Below are 19,655 nucleotides of genomic sequence, written 5' to 3'. Positions count from 1 at the left end.
GTCAAGCAATAAGAGTAATGGCCTGTAGTCTATACTTCATTAATAGTAGCTAAAAACTGGATATGCCAGTGACCATGCAATAATAGCCTACTGCCATTAAATCTGATAGTAGGTTGTGGTTATAACGTTGGCTTGTGTGTTATAGACGCCCTGCACCTGCTGCTTTGCCATTTGCATGTTTACAGTCGTGATCTGTTTAGCCATAAAGTTATACACCCCTCGTGAATAAAGATAACGTGTTTTATTATCATTATTTACTCACGTCCATCGTGCATTTAGGTGTGCTTTATCATATTTAATCAAATATAATGTTTTGAAAAGATGCAAAGAATCTAAAAATATTCTAAACAAAGAGAAAATAATAAAACGCAATAAAAGACATATAACGTTTTCATTGTATTTGTTAAGTTTTTAATTAGAGGTTCTATAAAGATACAATAAGCATGATGTAATTATGCCATGTCTGAGAGTAACTGTTATTAAGTGCTATTCTTCTTTGAACAATGAATATTCCTCTCATGACCCATGGACACAAACAGATGCCTGAGGTTCCTCTGAAGCCCTCAGGCCTGAGCTGATGGTAAACCATAACAAGGATGTGAAGCAAACCATTGTGAAATATCTCTTGGGTGCTCGTTATGTAATTCTCAGACAAATATACATTCTGTTGCATTAACAGCAAACGAACTGCGTCCCTTGGCTCCACTGCGCCACCTGGTGTCGGTCACTGCGCTCCAGCGTTTGCTCGATGAGTGTTTTAACCCGTTTATGGCCGTAGACCTCCAGACAGTCCTGGTCAGAACATGCAGCAGTGTCTGTGAAACATCACGGGCAGGAGGAGGAGCAGATGTACGATGCAAACTTGTTCTGGTGCATTCAGTGAGCTCATATCTAGAGCGTTTCATAGCCTTGACTCTGATGATGCACGCGCTGCTGCTGTGTTCAGGGTGAGGGGCGTGTCTTCTGTTTTAAGGACCGCCCTCTTCAGACTCCGCCACAACATTATCGCGCACAGACTGAACTCTCTCACTCTGCATGAGCTGAACCCAGCACAGCAGATACTGGCCAGTACACTGAAAGACCATCGATCACTCATAGAGAGAATACTTTCATTCACATCGACGTATTGGCAATTTAATCTCGTTTTGTTTCTTTATATGTGAGTGTGAATGCAGTCTGACATAGAAATCTCCAGATTTATTTTCTTACTCTACTATTTTCTTCTAAGGATTAAAAGATCACGCCTCCCTTGTCGATATGCAAAAATGAAAAATACACATCAGCGTTTACCTTTAAAACCAAGTTTGTCGTGTACACTGGAATGAGGTCAGACCCAAAGCTCCTCATTGCACGCGTTGATTATTATTAGATTCCTCTTTTTTTGCGCCAATGAAAAGAGAGTGGGCGTGTTTTTGGCTCGGGGAAGGGTAGAGACAGCAGCTCATTGGCCGGCCGCCGTCGCTATTATACCATTGGAAACGGATAAAGCTGCATGAAGCAGAATACAGTCTGTTGAAACTTACAGACTGCTTTAAGAGACGAACTCTTGTGCTAGCATCACATCCCGGTTTTCCCGCATGGTTTGAGCGGGGAAGGCTATGCAGAAGGATTCAGATATCTTCAGAAACTCGAACAGAATACACACTAACACTGAGCCCTCGCACCACTGCGCTCATATACAAACTTTCAACTGCTCTTCGACTGTTACAGCATTATTACTGGATGCACGGACACTGTGGAAATCGGACATGTTTTCAGCTCCGTGAACTCTATGAACTTCAGACACGCCAAGCCACGGCACTGAGCACGACTGAAAGCGCGTGTGTGGTGCACCAGCTCTCCTCAGGACTACTATCAGACTGAGTTTTCTCTGGCGACACGTTGGAGTTGAGAGTGCACGCTCTCTCGCTCTCAGACCGCTGTAGCGATGGTCCAGAAAACCAGCAGCACGGAAAACCCCGATGCGCTGTTTGCTGGGGACTCGTCCGATTCCGGCGCGCTGGATCTGGACATGGCTTCTTCCCCGACCCCCGGCTCCACGGCATCCGGGGGTGACAAGCTTGACCCCGGCTGGTGCAAAACCCCCAGCGGTCACATCAAGAGACCGATGAACGCGTTCATGGTGTGGTCACAAATCGAGAGGCGCAAGATCATGGAGCAGTCACCGGACATGCACAACGCGGAGATCTCCAAGAGACTCGGCAAGCGCTGGAAGCTCCTCAAAGACAGCGACAAGATCCCGTTCATCCGAGAGGCGGAGCGCCTGCGGCTCAAGCACATGGCAGACTACCCCGACTACAAGTACCGGCCGAGAAAAAAGGTGAAGTCGAGCGGCTCCAAACCGAGCGAGAAGGGAGAGAAGCTCAGCGGGAGCAGCTCCGCCAGCGCCGGCTCCAGAGCGACCAAGAAGAGCGGGAGCTCCAGGTCCACGAGCAAGCCGCACAAACTAGTCCTGACCGGCGCCAAGGCAGCGTTCCCCGCAGATCACCACTCTCTCTACAAATCCAAGTCCGCGTCGGCTTCCAAGCAGATTCCCGACAAGAAGGCGAAGCGGGTGTACGTTTTCGGGGGCGGCAGCGGCATAAGCCCGTCTTCAGCAGCCGTGCCCGGCAGCCCGACCCTGAGCAGCTCCGTCGAGTCCAGCGACCCGCTGAGTCTGTACGAGGACGGCGCGAGCAGCGGCAAGGAGGGGGCAGATTCCCCCAGCAGCGCGTCCTCGGACCGCCACCGGTACACCGGCATCCGGGCGTCCTCGCCCGCTCCGTCCGCCTCGCACTCCTCCTCCTCCTCCTCTTCATCGCAGTTTTCCTCTTCCTCCGACGAGGAGCTCGACGACGACATGCTGGACGTTAACCCGAGCCCGGGCTTTGACAGCATGTCCATGGGAAGCATCGGCTCGTCGGTGCTGGACAGAGACTTCGACATGCACTTCGAGTCCGGGGCTTCTCATTTCGAGTTCCCCGACTACTGCACGCCGGAGGTGAGCGAGATGATTTCTGGGGACTGGCTGGAGTCCACCATTTCTAACTTGGTGTTCACGGCTCACGTGCTGAACTAGGGGAAATGCGTCTGAGGAAGAACACCGAACACAAGGGATAACAGACAAGTGTGTTTGTTTGTAAAATAAGCCACAGTGTGACGGCTCCAGAAGCTGAACAGATGCTGCGGTGCTTTGGTGAAACGCGGACAGGATGGAGAAGCGAAGCCGCGCGTCAGACGCTTTGTCGCGGCACGGCCGGAGTCATTTCCCCTCGCTCGGAGCGAGAGGAAGAAATCCACCAGAAGTGCTTGAGAAAACACGTTCTGAACTGGAAAACTGTGATTGATTTGCACGTACATGAAGGCGGCCTTTGGTCGCCTGTTTAATCGTTTTTACTTCGGAAGAGACGTTCATGAACTCGAACTTCTTATGAACATTCGCCTTGTGGACTTGATTGTTTAAAGAGGTACTGATATTTAGGCTGAGTTTCAGCGCGGTGGATTTATTAAGAAGGTGGGTTGACAAAAGACAAGCCGTTTTTTACATGGGGGGTTGGGGGGGGGGGCATGTTATCTGTCGTCTCTTGTATCGAGATCTCTGTAAGACTGTCGAACAGTTCAACTAGAGTTAGGATGATTTAAATGGATAGATGGCGCTATGTTTGATTTCTACTCGCAGTAAAAAAAAAAGAAAGAAAAAGGAAAAGAAAAATCACCAGCTGTTTTCATTTATTACCTTCAGGATTCTAACACAAACTCAAATCTGTGCTGAACTTTATATACTACTCTCTACAATTCAGGACCAAACTGTTAATTTAGTCATGGCTGTTCTTTTCTGTTCTTCAGATGCCATGTTTATATGGATGTATTTATAATGAAACAGTTCGTCTTATTTTTGCATCTGTCTGTCTGTCTCCTTCTCCGAAGAAGGGCTAGAGTTTCACCTTTGTTTTTATATTTAAATGTAGACTTTTGACACTTACAGAGAGGAAACGTTTGATTATTTTCTCAGTGTATTTTTGTACAAATATATATAAAGGGGGGGATTTTCTAATTTGAAGAGCCAGTTGGGTCTGAATCGACCTCCTGTTTCATGTTTACAGTCTCAATCTGCAGGCGTCTTAAAGACACACACACACACACACTCCAAAAACACAGTTCAAGCCAACATGTGCTTCGTTTTTACATTTCCCTGATCGTGCCGAATTAAACCGATTGTAGCTTTAAAACGAGCGATTTTCTTGAGGTTTTATATCTAATATCTGATCGTTACACATATTCAAATGGTTCATTTGAGTTTCGCGACGATTATGAACTGTGTTCCTCATTGTATTTGAATATTTAATCTTTTCTACTTGTCGGATAAGTATAGCTAATTGTTTTAGTATCTTAAGGCATGGTGAATAGATTTGTATTTCTGATTCAGGTTTATAGATGTTGTGTAAAAAAAAAAAAAAAAGGAAAAAACCCTCTGTACAGCTGTATCATAGGCTGAAAAGATTGTGTGTTTTTGTATGTTATTGCGCTTTATCTCGACAGGCACTATCTTTATACATCCTTGCTTAGCCTTTTCTTAATTTCAAGGTGCTTGTTAAGGATTTTTATATACAGTTGAAATATATTAACTTTTTATTTCTTCCATTCTGTGCAATATGCTGTGTAGAAATCTTGTTTTGTCTAATCATGCCAACACATGCCAGCTTATCGTGTCAAGTCCCTGCCTGTCAGATTGTTATATGCTCCTGTACAGAACTTTTTCATAAAGGAAATAAACTCAGCTGGAACTGAACCCTAAACACTGCCGTTGACTCACTTTTGTTCTTATTTGCATAAGTGGGCGTGTCCCTGTGCTCCAGTTGAACCGTCGGTCTTGTCTGTTTGGACTTGCAAAGCACACATTACCTGCCTCAACGATTTTAACGCTCACATAACAGCAGCTGCGCGTTGCTTACTGTAAATGGCCTTTCTATCTGAGCACGTTTATAAGTGTCTGGGGTCAACATACAATACGCCTCATGGTGACAGTCATTTAATGTGCGCGTGCCAGGTCACTGGAGTTCGCGTGCTCCCTGATTATGAATGCACTGAAAGGTGATCCATGTGGCTTGATGCACTCAGTGACTGGCTGTGGCAGACTCTCCTCCCCTTCCCCTTCCCCTTCTCCAGACAGTCTGGGCTCTCAGACAGGGGGATGGGCTGCGAACGACTGCATGCATGATATCTCTCCTGCACTGACACGCACAGAGCAATATAAGTGAATATATTTAAGAATGCATATAAACAACCCGTGTGGCACTGGAGGTGCACGCACTCAAAAGAAGCTTTGCTGCTGTTGCACCCCCAGTAGAATATTCTGTAGAGTCTTCTGTCTCGGGTGGTGTGGGGGTCTCCAGAGGGAGGGGTGTCAGACCTGCCTGTGTCTGAGGACTGCAGTCAAAGAAAGACAGCTCAGATATCACATCGGAAGTATCCTCGGTGCAGTTTCGCGTGGGTGCAGTCATTGTCTTGTAGGCAGCACATTATATCACCGTTTCCTCCAACAACAACAACAACAAAAAAATGTTTATCCTTCATAAGAAGCCGCTAGAGAGTACAAGTAGACAAGCACAGGTTTCTCCATTTTCACTGCCTTACACAATCACAGCAGAGCCTGTCTCACAGTATTTTTCATGATGTGTAGCCAAATATTATCCCTAAAATATGAATGAAAGCACTGCTGCACAGTGAGAATACATCTGCTTCAGTTTACTGATCTGCTGTTGTTCTGTATTACTGAATATAGTTATTAATGCTTTGTGTACATGAGATCAGACATCATAAGTGATCATTAATCATATAATTATGAATTTTTAATTATTGTCAACAATTGGCCTATGAAATAAGTGACTATGACTAATCCTACTATTATACTGAACCATTAAATTTTATTGAATGTATATTTAAATTGAACAAGATTAATTCTGTGTGTTCAATTGTCAGTATGATTTTTTTTTAAATATACAGTTTGGTACAGAATTAGCTTATTGTAATATTTCAAATGGCCTTCATGTAATAATAATAGAAATGATAATAAAATCTAAAAGCATCCTGATCTAAAACTGCTCTCAGTAAAACACAGGACTCTGACACTAATGTGTTTTAATATAAAAGAGACTCTACTAATACGGAGCATAACTGTGTATGAAATGAGGGCTGAGGAAGTTGATTTGAGTTTGTTGCTGAGGTATGGTGTGATGATGCTGGCTCTGTGCTGATCTCACACTAACTAGAACACTTGAGGTCAAATACAACCTATTAAGGGGACGACGAGCTGGTGAACAGGACTGAAGACGGGAGCACAGTCTGAACCGGTGTTCACATGTGTTTCTGGCACAGTGTGTGTCCTACATATACTCTGAGAAATCAATGTGTGTAACGCTGTGCTTTAGTAAACTACATACAAATATCATGTTAAAGAGTGCAAAAACATACGTGTGTTAAACATGTTTTACATGGTGTTTTACCTGTGATCAGTCACAAAACCTCATTATTATAACTAATTTTTAAATAACAATGATGATAAACATTTGTATTGCTATTTTGGTGGAATAAAACATAAAGATGTGTTGATGTTTTATTGTTCAAAGGGAGTTATCCAGTACATTTTCTCTTTTGTCATAAACATAAACATGCCTTAGTCACAGTTATCTTTGAGTTTCAAATATTGTAGTTATCACTCAGTGACTGAGAATTATATATTATCAATGGTCAATTTGTCAGCATTGTAAGCATGAAATTGAATCAGTGTTTCCTAGAAATGCATTTTGCTGTCAATGTACTAACTATTAATTTGACGTTATTGTCATTGCAAGAGATAATGTGTCTAATATTTACTGTAGGTGTGTGGTGTGTAATGAAAATGCTAATTTGAGTAAAATGAGTGCAGTTGCAACTAAACGATGGTAGATATTTATTTTTTAGAATGACTTGTCAGTTTTGGGAGAAAAGAAAACAGTCCTCATTACTGGAAGTGCTTGAGGAAATTTGCTGCATTCATAAACAAGAGATACTTCAGATATCTTCATCTGAAGCCAAACAAACCACACACCAGAGCCGAGTGAACTACTGATGTTAAGCAGAGGGTTTTACACTTCATACTTTGCTTAATGAACTCAATAGCTGTCATTTATAATTTTTTCCTATATTATCATTAAATACACCTCATGAGTTAAGTTTACTAGTTTCTCAGTGTCAAACTCTCTGTATTTTCATGTAAACCACATGTGAATTAAATACTAAAAACTCTTCTCTGTGTCGTAATAACATTATTCTGTTGTATTTAATCAGACTTTGCTCAGAAATATAATGGGGTACTTTTTTATCACTGTTGACCTAACCAGTTTATCACATTGATTGAGTAGGATAATCTTGTATCATACTGATATAAAATGCAAAGAGTAAGAAAATATATTCCATTCGGGATCGTAACTGAGAACATGAAGTGCATTAAACATAATGTTACCTCAGTGTTTCCCAAACTGGGCTTCATGAAGGGTTCATACAGAGCTTAATGAAAAGCTAGCAATTAGCTAAATCATAAAAATGTAAAATGAAAACAAATAATTTAAAAATGAGAATCAAACCAAACCAAAAAATATCAAATATTTTATGTTTACTCAATTTTTTGGAAACTGCTTATGTAATCCAGATAAACCCAGCTCTGATTATCACATGCACAACTAACTATATTTGGGGGGTTTCTTTGCATTAATGATTCAGTACATTATTTGTGATCTTATCACTGGAGCTTTATTTGATAATTATTTGATAATACATAAGACTACATTTGAATGAACTGAGTTTAAAATTACCATATTTTCCTAACATCTATCAGGACACTCAAACAGTGACATTATATATTAAATGTAGTTAAATAAATGTAATTGCATTAATGTGCATCGTCGCATTTAAATGTAAGCTGTCAGAATTCAGGTATATCAGGACACTCTTGACATTGAAATGACTGGGACTCAGGATTAAGAGAACATTAACTTCATTTAACTTATCCTATGGCCTATATATTTAGTAAAAGAACCCCCCCCCCTTTCTTTCTTTCTTTTTCTTCATAAAATTACCAACCAATACAATGGTTTATAATCCATTCAGTTTAATTTTGGGGTAAAATAACACAAAAGCAGACACATCCTTGTTCCCAGAGAAACCTCCAATGGCACAAACTCTTGGAGAACACGACTGAGATGTAAAGAATCAAACACTCCCTCGCGGTGTTTGTACCGTGGAGAGCAAACCGATCCCGATTTACCGATTTCTCGTGCACGCGCGAGTAGCCTCCTCCAGTAAGTTGCTCTCTTTGTTGTTATTTAGTTGTACGGAGAGGGCGGGACTCGAACTGAAATGAACAAGGCGCGGCCAAGAGCCCCTTCCTTCACACGTGTAGACAAAGGGACCCATCAACACAACCCAAACATGCAGGGAAAAGTTTTCCCGTGCGCGCGACTCCACGCCAGCACCTCGCGAGGCGCCCAGGTGAGTTAGCGGCACGCGCTCAGGTTAAGCTTGTTTCGCGCCCAAATCTGTTTCGTCTGTGAGTTCTGTCTGGGAAAGTTGTCCAGGAGTTGTGCGTCAGCTCGCAAAGTTGAGCACAAAGCCGGAGGAGCGCTCCTTTGTTCAGCGCGCGACTCCAGATGCTCAAACTATTGATGAAGATGAAATATGAAGAAAGAGTGGATGGCAGAAAAACGAGAGGATGTATTTCGGAGAAACAAGAGCTTGAGAGTTATTTGACACTTTTGGCTCATGTGGGACTAAGGATGACGCAGGAAGACAAAGCTGTCAAAAGTTGATCGAAAACTACGCATTCAAAAGTATTTCTCATTTAATATTTAACGAAAGCCGAGTTTGTTTCAGGAGAAGCTCCAGGCATTGATCTGTTTAATCTCCCGGATGATGCAGTAGTTAATCGCGAGGCTGATATCTCCAGTGATCTGAGCACGAATAAGCTACATACTGATTAATTCAGCACACTTGTGCTTTTAATGTCGTAATTAAATCGTTCTCTATTAAATGCGATGCTTGGTGCCGTGTGCGGTGATTAGTGCGCGTGATGGACGCATACTGTTGAGATTGTGTGAAAGAGCAACAGGTTCAGGAGCATTCTTTGTTCCAGAACTTCGAGAGACACGACGAGGCTCTTTGTTCCTCAGACACCGAGCACAGAACACGAAGAACCATCTCAGCTAGTTCTCAAATACATCACATTGAACTGAATGGTGTTGAGTTTTTAAAAAGTTTGCTACAGAAAAAAAAAAAGAAAAGTAAAAACGATTAAAATCAATAATTTACCAAATGAAGTAAGAAGTCCATCACTCCCTGTTGAAATACACATTTTAACACAACTTTCACGCCAGAATAGGTGAGAATAAATTAGACTTTTACAGAAAACGCAGCACAGCTCATGTTAGTATTTCTGAAGTGCTCGCTTGACTTTATTTCAGTTCTCCTGGAATAAGTTTGTTCTTGACACGGACATCAGCACAGGTCATCTGGAGACCCGAGCTTAGGTCACTTCTTAACAAGTGTCACATCTTTCAAACAAATGTGTTGTTTCCTCTCTCTAGCTTTCGCTTCTACAACCCCAATGCAGTCGATAGATGTGCACAGCTGAATCATTAAAAATGTACAACAAATACAAACATAAATGTTATTTAAAATTGTAATTAAATTGCTTAATCCCAAAATAATTGTCAGCTCGATGTATTGTGTCTCAGATGAGCAGTGGGCCTTCCCTGCTTGCCAAGATGTGGAGACTGTGAGACATGTTTATTAAACGCTTTTTAATAGTTTTTTATATATATAGGCAGGGCAGGCCCACTTGCCATCTGAGACACAATACATCGAGTTGACATGATTTTGGGATTAAACAATTTAATTCAAATTTAAAATAAAATGTGTGTGTTTGTGTGTGTGTGTGTATGCATTTATTATTATTATTATTATTATTATTATTATTATTATTATTATTATTATTAAAACCGCATGTTTTGTGTTGTAGGCCAGCATGCACGGGACTTTCAGCAGACGCCCTCTGAAGGATTTCATTAATGATTATTTTTCGCTGTGGAATATTTTTACTTTCCTTCTGGATTATTGGATATTCACAATGAGAATTACTTTCATCGTAGCATTAGACACCATGGACAAACATAAGGTAAGTGCCCTACATTTAAAACGCATTCGGTAAGCTATTGTAATTTAAAAATGTGTAGAATTCATAACGTCTCCAAAAATTAAAATAGAGAGCTACATATTTTAAAATGTGTGTTTGAACGTACAGAACCGAGCACTTCATTATGAACTAATGCATGGTAAAGTCATAATAGCGTGTTACTCTAATGGATCGATGCAACTCTTCTCGACGCAATTGCGCTGGGCTTCGCGATGACGTCATTCAAGTGCTGCACCTGTCAGTCAGGAGTGATTGAAAGCCTCAGACTGTCTCTGAGAGCTGTGTGTGTGTGTGTGTGTGTTTCTTCAGCAAGTGTGGAGCTGGACAGCGCACAGTTTCCGCGGGAAACACTCAGAGCCGCACTGCAGCCCTCTTCTTTATCAGATGAAAGTGTGGGATGAGTCACCCCTTCATCTTCCTCTAACTCTTCACCAGAGTCCAGGATCGAGTGAGCTCAGACTGCGTCGGAAGCAGCCAAGCATCCAGCGCACGGCGTCTCTCTGCTATGATGTCATTAGCAGCCAATCAAACGCGAGCGGGAATCGTACGAGCCAATGGCACGCCAGGCGGCCCCGCCCACCGCACGCGCTGTCCATGTTGGAAATGAAGTAATGCAGAGAAAAGCAGCCAGAAGTACACCGAGGTCTGGTGTGTGCTGCAGTCTCAGAGGATGAGAGGACAGGTTCACCTGCTGGGAGGAAGAGGAGACTGAGAGGACACTGGAATCAAGTGCTCAGAGTTTCATTCACACTGAACACTTAACACAAGCGTTTAGAGGAGATCTCACTCTGTTCTTCTGTTCTCTAACCTGTTCCTTTCATCCGCATTATTGAGAGGAGTCTGATGTCAGTGTGCAGCTGTAGAAAGCTCAGTTCTCAGTTCAGTCTCTTCTGCGTATGAATGTGAAGCTGAGCTGACAGTGCACCTCGGCTCTCACAGCTCCAGTGCATCTGTCCCAACACTACCCTCCTGATCACAACGCCCAAATGCTCATGTCTGATTGTGGCTTTGCTTTTGGCCATTATTGCATTTTTATTATGAAAGTTAAAAATAAAACAAAACAAATCAGTAAATGATTCAGTGGCAGGTTTACATGAAAAGACTCAAATTGACCCAGTCAGATTTCTCCTGATCCGTCTGTTTCTGATGTGATTCATCTGAAGCTGCAGTCTGCTGTCAAACATCATCATTTGCTGGATCTTTATTAAAAAACACACAAATGGCAAATCTTCTTCTCTGACTGATGGACGAATATGTGCAACAGCCACCCAAAAAATAAATAAATAAAATAAATAGAAAATAAATGAATAAAAATGAACACTTGCATTTGGTCAAAATGATAAATTTTTCTTTAATACCGAAAATCATAAGAATATTAAGTAATGATCATGTTCCATGAAGATATTTTATACATTTCCTACCATAAATATATAAAAACGAACTTATTAACTACACACAGTGATTGGCTGATAGTCTATGTCAGATTTATTTAAGGAAATATTGTAGAGTGCAATATTATGTTGCCACAATCAAATAAAGATTTTAAATTGCAGGCTAAGTGTGACTAATTAAACAAGTGTATGTTCAGTTAAATGTCAGTTTAATGTGTGCTTCTTGTAAACAGTTAGCAGATATGCATATAAACAGTTTTTTAATTAACAGAGGGGAATAATCATATCTGATAGACATGTAGACGTAAAAGAGAAGCAAACTGGACTCGAGAACAGCTGTTACTTCTTCTCAGCTGGTGAATGAAAACAAGAATATAATCACAGGAACATTTGGAGTTGGGATAACCTCCAAAACCAAAGGTGATACCTGTTTAACAGCTCATTATCATCAAATGTTTCTAAAATGTTTCTGTTCTGAGGCAGATTGCTTTACCAGCTATTTTAGGAGAGTTTGTGGTTTAAACTCTTCGCTGCTCCTAATGTTTCACAGATTTAGGGTTTAGAGCTAAAAGGCTTTGTGTGTGATACTCTTGCTGAAATGTGTATGAAGACAGTGAGTGCTGTGTGTGTTCGTGATGAACTGCTCCTTCATCTCACACACACTGCATCAGGTGTGTTTGGATCAGGCTTGAACACTCTTTCTCTGTTTCAGTTCAAAGTGTTGTGAAAATCTGCATTGCTTCTGTTTCCATTGCAAATGAGCCCAAATGGTTAAACCGCACCGCTGTGGTGATGAAGGAACTACACATGTGTAATGCACGGGGAATCAGCAGTCTACAGATTACTCACTTTTATCAGAATAAAACTCCTCCTGACCTTAAAGTGACCAGCCAGTAAATGACATCATGCATGGGAATAAAGCAGATCATCTTAAAGGGGAAGTACAACAAACCATTGTTTACTCCCCCAAACCTTTCCAGTTTCTCTCTTCTGTGGAGCATGAAATACGATCATTTGAGAAACTTCTGTTTTATTGTCCATACAATGAAAGTCAAGTGTACCCAAATGGTGACCAAATCTGTTGACCATCATTCTGCAAAATATCTTCTTCTTTTTGTTCTGCAGAAGATGACCTGTCCCTTTAAGAGACCTTTCACTAAGCTTACAGTCGCTAACTTTGCAGAACGTTCACAGAAGTGTATTGCTCAGTAAAATGTGCTGATGAAGTGATAAAGATGGATGAGATGTTATTCCTGGACTGAAGTGAACTGTGACATCGTGAAGCATTTATATCTACTGTTTACTGATTACAGTTTTTTCAGCGGCTTACACACAACATCTTTCCTTGTCACACAGTTTCTGAAAGCTGTCAGTCAAACAGCAGAAGCACACACCAGATCTAAAACATACACTCATTCTCAGACTTTGACTCAGTTTTCAGTTTTATAAAGCACACAACACACACATCTAGCAGGAGTATATATTATGGCAAAGGTGTTTGCAAATGTTTGTGATGGTGTGCTTGTGTTGTTGAATGCACTGCTTCATTTTGCAAGAGATGTGTGGCATTTTGCATTTTTTGTGTGCAATTCTTTGATTTGTGTGTAAAGTTTTGAAAGAAAAAAGGCATTGGAAAACTACAGTAAAACACGTCAGAGTGTGAATCAGAATGGAGAATCAGTTCTCGGTCACTGAAAAGAGAAAAGCCTCATTTGACAGCAGTGTCAAGAGACCAAACACAGACTTGCGTCAGAAAAGAGTAAAAACTTCTCTCAGAAATTATGAATTGCAATAGTTGCTAAGTGAGGACTGGCGTGTAATGAGTTATTATAGTGTACAAGCATTTTTAACATGAATATATGAATACATAAAAGCTGGAGTCTAATGAACTACAAAAATGAGTGTTTATCGTGATGTAAGGCATTTGTTTGTGTATATAAGTCCTAAATGTAACCATTACTCTATTGAAACACACACTTTGTAACACAAACACACACAAACGTGGGAATTTCCTGAGTATCAGCGTGTGTTTATCAAGTCCAGGAGATCCATCGCTACTGCATCAGAACTCATTTAGTGATAGTTACAGCAAGGAAATAGAAATGCAGTCTGGTTATTCTATATAATCAGACAATATAAAAAAATAAAACAGTAAAAAACAGAACTTTACTGTAAAACAATATTGTAATCAGATTTAATTTAATTTTACAGTAAAAACCCATATTTTATGATCTGATACAATGTTAATATTCAAACCTACTGAAGTATTAATATCTGTTTTGTAGCATTATAATACACTGAAAAGCACCAAAAACATGTTTTCACTGTAAAATAAAAGGTGACTTTTTCTTGTTTTTATTCTCACTAGTCAAGTCAAGTCACATATAGCACTTTAAACATATCAGATTGGCAAAGCAACTGAACATTAGCTGTAAATATAACAGTAATCTTCTTTACAATCACATCAAATGTAAGGTTAGATGTATTACAGTTTTCCACCATACAGAATCCAACTGGTAACCAGTTAACAGATTTTTACAGTAGCATTTTTATAGTAGATACTTGACCAAAATGAATAAATACACACATACACAGCTTCATTCTTTTATATTTGAGATTCTTCTTAGTGTAGATTCACTTTGCACATTCATTAACCCACTTCACCAGGTGATCCTGGTAAACTAAGCTGATGTTCAAACATTTAAGCAGAAGCCTTTTGATGAAAAGCTTGTGAGTGTGTGTGTGTGTGTATGTGTGTGTGCTCTTGTTTTTGTATCATATCAGGACACAACTCTGTATAATGACATGGGTATGACACAGGTATTACAAGGAGAGGGTGACTTATGAGGACATAACCCATGTCCCCATTTTTCAAAACACTTATAAATCATACAGAATGAGTTTTTTTGAGAAAGTAAAAATGCACAAAGTTTCCTGTGAGGGTTAGGGTTAGGTGTAGGGTTGGTGAAGGGCCATAGAATATACAGTTTCTACAGAATAAAAACCATTACACCTATGAGATGAACACACTTTACACAAAAACAAACGTGTGTGTGTGTGTGTGTTTGAGCTCAGTGCAGTAAAACTCAATTCCTCATGCATGGGCTGAAGTCCAAATGCTCTCATCACATCACATGACCTGCTCGTCACGAGGTCAGAGGTCACCGGACAGTCTGTCCTGCCAGAGCAGTGACACATGTTGCTCTTTTCCAGTCTGTCTATCCATTCTCACGACAAACGAAGGTCATTTCTCTGGCGCCCACCTTCGAACAGTGTGATAGTAATGATGTTAGTCCACTCAGCTGTGTCCAGAACACAAGACTTTCAATTATAAGGCTGATTTCAGCTTTTGGCCTTTTGTTATTTGAGTCTACTAAACAGGTTGAACCTGACGTAGATTTCATTTTGGTTTTGCTGGTCACTTTAACCAACACATCATCACTTTTAGCCCAGATCTGGTTCACCTTGAAGGAACCTCATCTAGTATTAAAAGCTTTGGCTGAGAACAGAGACACGCTATAGGAACATTCCTCGATCTGCTTATATTATGAGCCCTGATCCCATATGTAATTGAGGACTGTTAGTGATTCAAGAGCTCAGCTATATAAGTTAGCAAGTGTTTATTGTAAAAGCGAAAGCTGCCAGTGGAATTGGGCTTTTGGAAGCATGCTTGACACATTAAATCTAGACCTCCTGCTGGGGCTTGAGCTGCACATGGACTTCACAGCCCAAACCACGCCAAATCAGTGTGTTAACACACTCCATGCAGCGTCACAGACAATCTGCCGAGTACCGACTGAATGAGGTGCTTTAAACCAAAGCATGAAATCTTTAAATTCTTGCTGAATGCAAAATAAAATATTATATTTATTTATTTATTTGGAGAATGAATGAATGCCCTGCTTTGAGGATCATCCCCTGATTGCAGAGATTTGCAGATGTGGGTAGACTGTGCTCAGGACGTCTGCAGTCTCTGAAGGCTTGAACATGCTCACCAATGCTTACCGTGTGACAAACACTGCTGTTAGTGTTAGTGGCTAGCCAGTTGCTCCTGCAAAATGTTGCTCCAAGCATGTATTTTCATATTAATATTGTTGTATTGTTGCAAAATAGACTTCTTCTCCAGGGTTGTTCAGTCATTGTTCAAAAAGACCGTTGGCAAAGTTTGTCCTGCTCCTCCTCCACTGTGATTGGTTGTTTGGTTGAAAAGTGGCAGGGATGAGCACTGCATTGGACCAAAAGTTTCAAATGATGGGCAGGTGCTCAGCATTAAATAGACACCAATCACGCTGCTGCTATATTTAATAAGTGACGCTCTTATTGAAAGCAGGGGAAGAACACTGTCGGCCTCAAGGAAAAGTGCTTTGGTGGACACAGGGCCTTGAGGCTGGTTGGATAAATGTGGCATTGTATATTACGAATATTGTTGGCTTTTTGATGAATTGCATTTATAAGTCACTTAAAGTTGAAGTGTTATGCATGAATGTAAATGTAAACTGATCTAAACAGTCTGGTTGATGTGAGAGGTTGTTCTGTCATCATTAAAAGGCTTTTAAAACATCAGTTAGGATTTCTACAGTACCATAAATACAATGCAGTATTTCAGCTTGGCCTATTGTGTCATCACTTTAAAAATGACATGTGTTTAAACATCATCTTTTAATGCCAGGTCTGGGTAGAGCTTTAAACCGTAATTATTTACTCATATGCAGCTCCTGTGAGTGTTGAACACACTCTCAGTCTCAGACTCTCTATCAGGTGAAAAACCTGTTCAGTGAGGTTAAAATGATACTGTGTGTGTGTGTGTGTGTTTTTTTTTTTGTTATTATCTACTACCAGATAAAACATTCTTTTGAAATCATTTGAGAGATTAAATTTAAGTGAAAATAAACCAAAGCGAAAGCATCAGAATTTGAATCTCACTCTCATATGTCCCTCCAAAAGCTGCAAAGTGTTATAGATCTCAGCCTGTAAGACAGGATCCCATTACTTTCTAGAATAATCTGAGCCCCCTGTCGCTCCCGAATCCCTGTTTCCCCCAGAACGGGGAGAGACTAATCTGTGTGCACCATGCCCGGAGGGCTAATCCTCGTCTTGTCTGTCTCTCTGTAAAAACAGTCAATGATGCAACAGACCAACACATCCAATGAGCTGCTCTCTAGCACTGTCTGTCAGCAGTGGTGCAATAATTAAATGCGATAAATTATACATGGCGAAGGAGTGGCACTGAGTGACAGGTGCAAGAGAGCCATTGTGTGGAGAGACGAGAAGCACCACGAGCTCACGCCATTTTTTTATAATTTCAGGTGAGCCTGTGGACAAGGGAGGCTGGATGCTGCGCATTAGGTTAAAGAAGGGTCCTCGAAGCTCTTTGTGAGGCAGCAATTGCCTCCTGATGTTTTACAGCCCTGGCGAGACAGGCGGCTCGTTAGGCTCCGCTCCACACAGGGAAGATGGCACCCGCTGGCCCTCCTCAGGGTTTCACGGTACTGACTCGGCTGAGCGGGTGAATAAGCAGGCGACTCTGCCCCCGGTGGCCGGCAGCGGTCATGCACGAGCAGTCTTGCACAAATCCCTACATGGTTACCTCATTCACTAAAAGGTCACTGAAGAACAGCAAGAGAGCAACGTTCTTTTCCTGCAATAGACATATGAATCTGTGAAAAAAAGAGACATTTACTGTGAGAGCTGCAATCCAATTTAAAAAAACTATTTGACATGTTCAGATGTTTTATAATGGTTTGGTCTTTTCTTTGAATGCACAAAGAAAATCTATTGATCATTAATAGTGGATACACTAATGGTTTTTAGATAAATGAAGGCAACCAGAATATTTTAAAGGATATGTCTCTAAAATGATATGTCTCTAAAAGAAGATACACATAGGACAGGAATGAATGTAATGAACATTTTAAGAGATTGTGATCCTCTGAGAAATCTAATCTCATGTCTGTGATTGCAGCGTTTCCTTGTGTGTGTTTTGGCCAACAGGAACTACCATAGACGCTCTTACCATGTGCATTAAATAAAACCATGTGCAAGAAAGAATTAAATTGTAATAATAATAATAATAAAAATAGCTGCAAGCAGCGATTACAGGGTTTCAAGTAGTTTAAGGCCATTTTTGAATCTAAGCTGTTATGGCCTAGGCCAGCTTGAAATTTTGGACTGATAATACAACACATCCATGATGAAGTCATGCAACACACACATACTCAACCTGAAATGAAAGGGCTTCAGTATAATACTTAATACAAAGTAAACATACTTACACATACAAACACATTTTGCTGAAGATATAGAGATTTAAAGTAAATGATAGGTAACAAAATGCTTACTGCAAATCTTCACTTTATAATGTAATTTTTAGGTCTCACTGTAATATTAATGAGGCATAATTGCAAAATGTGTTTCCTTCAGTAAAAGTGGTAAAGTTTAAATGCTATCATACTGACTTTATAATTCTATAGACATGGATATAAATGGCAGACCTGTAAATAGAGGTATATTAGTGAGCAGAATGAGCCAATTAATGGCCTTCTACTGCAATGTAGTGGCTAAAATAGCAATTCCAGGGATTTGGCCTTTAAAATATGCTGTTTTTCAACTTTTTTAACCATTACAGAGCTAACTAATAGCTGAGCCCCATAAATTTAGTATTTTGCATACTTCTCTACAATCATATGATTCGTGTGCTCACCATTAATGATGTCTTGAGCTTTATTTTAGGAATTATAGAGTTTGGGGTACACCACATCAAGGCTATTTTATTAAATGGCCCTTTTAATAGCTGTCCAAATGCAAAGGTGTTTTTTTTTTTTTTTTTGAGTTTAAAACCTTGGACTAGTTCACAAAAGTAGGTTTTGGACATAACAAAATTTTTTGGTAAAACCGCAAGTTGCTCCACTTCTCCATTTTTGTTTGACTCAACTCAAAGATTGAAACAACGTAAAGTTTTTAAGCCTGTGACAAACGGTGTAAAAGCTAAGGCCAAAAATGTGTGCATTTAGTTTTTGCATGTGTGTTTTAGTGCCCCCTTTGGCCAACTGGGACGAGACTTTGTCAAGCTCTCCCCAAATTGAGCTCTACGATCTTACAGTTTGGTCTCCACAATCAGTTTTACAGCAGAAAAATTATAATAATAATTAAAATCTTAATAATGAAACATTTTTACCTCATGCTTGAACCCCTAATAAAATCAAGAGCCAGATCACATAAACTGTTAATACTGACTACTGTATTATCAGCGTCAGGGTAGATTACCTGCACTCAGTTGCATAATGTTTTAATAAGATATGTACCTTTACAAAAATTAAACAGGGTTTTATCTACAAATAAATAAATAAAGGGTTAAACTAAAGTAAACACAAGTTAACAATAGTTTTACCCAAGTGTGATGTGTGTTCTCTGCAGATCCTCCCTCCTCTGTAATAAAACATACATGTTAGACCCGTCCGAATTGGAAAATTGCAGATGTCAGGTGATTAGGCTCTAAAACTAGTCCCTCCCCGATAGGACTTAAGGCTGGTTGAGGTCAAGCAATCATTTAAGTGGGAATGAGTGGGCAGCATGTGGTTTTTCTCCCAGTTGTGCAACACAAACACATCATTGATAAAATCAGCGAGGCAGGCCTGTCAGCAGTCACAGGTTAACGCTTTTTGTATTTCAGCAACTTTGACATCTGTTTCACACCTAAATCTCTCGTGCTTCACAAACATGCGCAACACGTCAGCTGGCGGTGTTAGGACGTCCCATTGTGTCACGGCACGTCTGGCTGCTTCTGGATAGAGGCATGAGCTCACGCTTCTCTCACACATGCACATATGTCCATCTCACCCTTGCTGAACATTTGTCTCGGCTTCAGGAACGCTGATGCACTTTGCACCGTGCCTTGCATGCAAATGAGAGATTCTGCTTCTGCAAACGCTTGCCAAATGTGCTCTTTCTTGGCCTGCGCAGACATGTGTGTTAAAAGTGGGCACATTTGCATGCCTTCCATCTTAATCTGTAGAGGATGGGGGGCACAGACAGGTAAATGCTCTCGAGTTTCGGCCTGAAAT

General features: G+C 40.6%; 1 protein-coding gene and 1 long non-coding RNA gene across 2 annotated transcripts in view; both read left to right on the top strand.

Annotated features, from left to right (window-relative positions):
• The first annotated feature begins 1,029 nt into the window (after nt 1–1,029).
• LOC113116591 (transcription factor SOX-4-like) lies at nt 1,030–4,775 on the top strand. Its single transcript, XM_026284831.1, has one exon. The coding sequence runs from the start codon at nt 1,928–1,930 to the stop codon at nt 3,056–3,058; it is 1,131 nt and encodes a 376-aa protein (XP_026140616.1). The 5' UTR covers nt 1,030–1,927; the 3' UTR covers nt 3,059–4,775.
• A 3,566-nt stretch (nt 4,776–8,341) lies between these two features.
• LOC113116590 (uncharacterized) overlaps nt 8,342–19,655 on the top strand; it is a 75,796-nt gene continuing 64,482 nt past the window's right edge. The window contains exons 1-2 of the long non-coding RNA XR_003294044.1: nt 8,342–8,505; nt 10,031–10,186. This is a non-coding gene — a long non-coding RNA (uncharacterized LOC113116590). The remainder of the gene's footprint in view (nt 8,506–10,030; nt 10,187–19,655) is intronic.

Source organism: Carassius auratus, chromosome 16 (genome assembly GCF_003368295.1).
Source record: "Carassius auratus strain Wakin chromosome 16, ASM336829v1, whole genome shotgun sequence".
In the NCBI taxonomy this organism is placed as follows: Eukaryota; Metazoa; Chordata; class Actinopteri; order Cypriniformes; family Cyprinidae; genus Carassius; species Carassius auratus.
This window is presented reverse-complemented; position numbering and strand designations above follow the sequence as displayed.

What these genes read in the sequence shown, in the direction of transcription:
- LOC113116591 (XM_026284831.1), top strand. Translation starts at nt 1,928, where the DNA reads ATGGTCCAGAAAACCAGCAGCACGGAAAACCCCGATGCGCTGTTTGCT.